Source organism: Babylonia areolata, chromosome 33, assembly GCF_041734735.1.
Source record: "Babylonia areolata isolate BAREFJ2019XMU chromosome 33, ASM4173473v1, whole genome shotgun sequence".
Taxonomy (NCBI): Eukaryota; Metazoa; Mollusca; class Gastropoda; order Neogastropoda; family Buccinidae; genus Babylonia; species Babylonia areolata.
In genome coordinates, this window is record NC_134908.1 from 21,598,504 (window position 1) to 21,603,503 (window position 5,000).

Sequence of the window (5,000 nt, forward strand, 5' to 3'; positions counted from 1 at the left end):
GATCCACAAGGTAGGACTCCACCTTACCTTTCCATCAACAGTGTGGGTTTTGTGGGCAATCCACAAGGTAGGACTTCACGTTACCTGTCCATCAACAGTTTGGGCTTTATGGGTAATCCACAAGGTAGGACTCCATCTTACCTGCCCATCAACAGTGTGGGTTTTGTGGGCAATCCACAAGGTACGACTTCACGTTACCTGTCCATCAACAGTTTGGGCTTTATGGGTAATCCACAAGGTAGGACTCCACGTTACCTGCCCATCAACAGTGTGGGCTTTATGGGTGATCCACAAGATAGGACTCCACCTTACCTGCCCATCAACAGTGTGGGCTTTATGGGTAATCCACAAGGCAGGACTCCATCTTACCTGTCCATCAACAGTGTGGGCTTTATGGGTAATCCACAAGGCAGGACTCCGCCTTACCTGTCCATCAACAGTGTGGGCTTTATGGGTAATCCACAAAGCAGGACTCCACCTTACCTGTCCATCAGCAGTGTGGGCTTTATGGGTAATCCACAAGGCAGGACTCCAGGTAGGTGCCCACGTTACCTGCCCGCCATGGTGGCAGACCAAAGCAGGTTACGTTCACGGGTGACCCATGATGTTTGCATTTGTATTTGTATTTCTTTTTATCACAACAGATTTCTCTGTGTGAAATTCAGTCTGCTCTCCCCAAGGAGAGCGCGTCGCTATACTACAGCGCCGCCCTTTTTTTTCTTCTTTTTTTTTTTTGGTATTTTTTCCTGCGTGCAGTTTTTTTTATTATGTTTTTCCTATCGAAGTGGATTTTTCTACAGAATTTTGCCAGGAACAACCCTTTTGTTGCCGTGGGTTCTTTTACGTGCGCTAAGTGCATGCTGCACACGGGACCTCGGTTTATCGTCTCATCCGAATAACTAGCCTCCAGACCACCACTCAAGGTCTATAGTGGAGGGGGAGAAAATATCGGCGGCTGAGCCGTGATTCGAACCAGCGCGCTCAGGTTCTCTCGCTTCCTTGGCGGACGCGTTACCTCTAGGCCGTCGCTCCACATTTTACTCAATGCTGGTGTAATGCTCCAAGGTTTCAGACACTACATCAATCAATAATTGTCATTGCAAAATAGTCCGGGCTTTCCATCACAAGTGCTACGATGAATATCAGTATCAGTAGCTCAAGGAGGCGTCACTGCGTTCGGACAAATCCATATGCGCTACACCACATCTGCCAAGCAGATGCCTGACCAGCAGCGTAACCCAACGCGCTTAGTCAGGCCTTGAGAAAAAAAAAAGATGAATAAATAAATATTTCAGGAATGAGAAGACAATATCGTGAAACACTTATGTTAACAATAAAGGGTGGTAACTCTCTCCGTGTACAAGGTACACTATTCATGTAAATGCTGCTTATGCGACGAATCCAGTCTAATATCATCATCTGAGATGAACAGACTATAAATAAATAAACGAACTACGAATCCAGCTACCACACAGGTTAATAAAAGGTACATTGGAATATGCTGCTTATGCTACCAGTATAGCTAGCACACGGGTAAATAAAAGGTACATTGGAACAAACCCAGACTCTTGTTATTCTCATTCAGTACGGCCAGTCCTCTCTTCTCCTCTACACAGACCCCTCGGATGTCCAGTGGGTGTCTCAATGACCCAACCTTTAGCTTCCGTCATCAGAATTGTGGTATTCTTTGTCAACATTCACGTCTGCAGTATAAGAGCCTTCCGCTTGCAATATTTTGATGGTGGTAATTGGGGTGAAACGCTGTTAACGTCGTCTCTTTCGCCGTTCGTATGGAGAGAGTTAACGTTTACAGATCAAAGTGTGATCAAACAGTGTAATTTGTATTGATCAAAAGTAATACTAAAAGTTTTAGTCATGCCGTAATACGTGTAATACTAAATCCTTAGACCTGACATAACAAATACAACACTAAACACTGTACTGTAGATGGCATAATATGTGTAAAGTTAGAGGCATCAGTATCAGTATCAGTAGCTCAAGGATGTGTCACTGCGTTCGGACAAATCCATATACGCTACACCACATCTGCCAAGCAGATACCTGACCAGCAGCGTAACCCAACGCGCTTAGGCATTGAGAAAAGTATTCTACATACACCACTAATAGAAACTATCTTATCTGAGAATATAATACACGCCACCGTGAATTTTCAACAACGTATTCTGCATAGACTACAAACAAAATGTCTCTTATTTGAGACAACACAGTATTCTGTGCTCTGATCTCACCGATGATGTAGAAATGCCCGGCGATACACATGGCACAGAACCCCCCCACCACACACTGCCACTTCCTCCATCGCTCGATGCTTCCCCCACACTGCATTCTGTCTGACACACCTGTAATGTCTGCCACACCTGTAATTAAAAAAAAATCCACTGCAACAGGAATTAACTCACACAGCTTAGTCTCTTGCTCCGTCAGCCCCATCCATATGTAATGTGCAGCCTCTGTTCGAAGGTGTGTGTGTGTGTGTGTGTGTGTGTGTGTGTGTGTGTGTGTGTGTGTGTGTGTGTGTGTGTGTGTGTGTGTGTGTGAGAGAGAGAGAGTGTGTGTGTGTGTGTGTGTGTGTGTGTGTGTGCGTGCGTGTATGTGTGTGTGTGTGTGTGTGTGTGTGAGAGAGAGCGAGAGAGAGAGAGAGAGAGAGAGAATTTGGAATGGTTTATTCACAATCAGGCCACAGCCCCTAGTGAAGGGGGTATACGTAAACATAATACAACTCAGCGAAAACACATAAACAAATAAGCATTAATATAGACAACAAACCGTGCATTGTATCCGTGTAAATATATATATATATATATATATATATATATATATATATATCTACATTATAACTATTTTACGAAGTAACAATTTCTCTTAATTTGAATGCCTTATATAAGAATACCGAAAAATTATGTACGTCATCGGTATTGCTTGACGACATTAACAAGTTCAACTTGAACAGAGAGGGATGCTTGTAGTACTTAGGTTTTTATAAACATTGACGTACATGTTTTAGTGCTGGGCAGCAAAGAACAAAGTGCACCTCGTTTTCTTGGGCTTCATGACATAAAGGACAGACTAAATCATTTGCACAAAAACTTCTGTACCTAAAGTGATGCACTGTCAATTCTGATATACCTAGTCTAAATCTTGTCGTTACACGTTTCAGATGCCTGTCTATATCTAACAGCAGATAAGGTTTCAAATCAGGTATATTACAGAATGTTCTATACATGTCAAATCTATCACTAGTACAAATGTGACTATACCATGTTTGCCATCTACAATCAATAAGCCTTTGGCGAAAAACAGATATAAAACCATTAACGCAACCAACACCCTGTTCCATCCACACAAAGCCAAATCCATATTCGAACAGACAAAGACGAACCTTCGTTACCCAGTTATTTTTTTCCCTTTCTATCTAAATCATGTAATATCTTATAGGCTTTATACGGTATTCTATTATCCCCCATTTGCAACAGTTTAAGCCAATATCGAATACAATTTAGCAGAGTTTACATATATTGGGTAGCGATTTGTTTCGCCATAGACTAGATCATTCGGTGTTCGCATATCAACTCCTAAAAATTTCTTCAAAGCCAATAAATGGACAGACTCACAATGTAAAACAGCATTATCTAGACCCCATATCTCAGATCCATATTGTACTATTGGTTGTATTTGACAATCAAACAGCTTAATAAACAAGTGGAATGAATTATTGTTCAAAGTATATAACCTTTTCATAACACGGATCAAAGCATTTTTTGCTTTACTTGCTAATTCCTTGCATGCAGAAACAAAACTCAAACGGGTAGAAAACAGGATTCCTAGAAACTTATAAACGTTAACAACAGGCATCGTCTCACCATCATAAAACCATCGTTCTCTTACACTTAAATATCCACCCTTCCGAAATACAATAATATTGCTTTTAGACATATTTACTTTTAACTGTAGAGATGTAGCTGCACGCTGTAGGCTATTCAATTGTGTTTGTAATCCTACAACAGTCTCTGAAATCAAAGCAACATCATCAGCCAACAAAAGAATAAACAATTCAAATGCATCAAGTGAAAACATGGCACCATGCCTACCATTATTAATTACCTCTATTGCTAGTTCATTTATAAACAAAGAAAAAAAGAATAGGGCTACATGCATCACCTTGTCTGACTCCAAATGTACATGAAATGTAATCAGTTAATCTAGCGCCACACCGTACTCTTGCTTTGACAACATCATACATACTTCTAACACATCTATACAGTTTACCTGTTATACCATTTTTTTTAAGAGAACTGGCCAGAGAAGGTTTCTGTTTATGGAATCAAAAGCCTTTTCAAAGTCTATAAACGCTACATATAGTTTACGATTGAATGAAAATTGTTTTTGAACAAGGGCTAACAAAGTGAACATGTGGTCGACTGTAGAATATCCCCTTTTAAACCCAGCTTGAAAATCACCTGTGATATCATTTTCTTCCACCCACTCCTGTAACCTGTTATTAATGATTATTCCAAACAGTTTACTACTAACATCAGTCAAAGAAACGCCTCTGTAATTGTTTGGGTCATTAAATATTCATTACTATCCTCGATTTTTTGGGTACGACGACATTTACGTAACAGTCTTCTCGTTTTTCTTTTGGCATGAGCACATTCCTGATGAAACCAATTGTTTGTCTTCTTATCGTTATTGAAAGATACACGTTTCTTCATGCAGTCTGCACTTTCTCTAATACAATAATTAAACACTCTAAGAGCTTTATTAACATCAGTATCGATTAAACCAATACCCGTGTCTATTTTCATCCTCATGTCTTCACTACATAAAGTGGAAGTATATAAATGGACATAATCATCATTCCATACAAATCTATATGAAGCATAATAGTTTTCATCGTCATTAACAACACACTGGTTTTCATTTGGAAAAAACTACTCGCATTGTCACTGGTAAATGGTCAGAGTCAATTCGTTCAATAA

At 40.1% G+C, this 5,000-nt stretch overlaps 1 protein-coding gene across 1 annotated transcript in view; it reads right to left on the reverse strand.

Moving 5' to 3' along the window:
• The window catches only part of LOC143277114 (apicoplast pyruvate carrier 1-like), a 19,144-nt gene that overhangs the window by 6,208 nt on the left and 7,936 nt on the right, over positions 1-5,000 (reverse strand). The window contains exon 3 of the mRNA XM_076581852.1: positions 2,250-2,378. Coding sequence (XP_076437967.1) covers positions 2,250-2,378 — 129 coding nt within the window. The remainder of the gene's footprint in view (positions 1-2,249; positions 2,379-5,000) is intronic.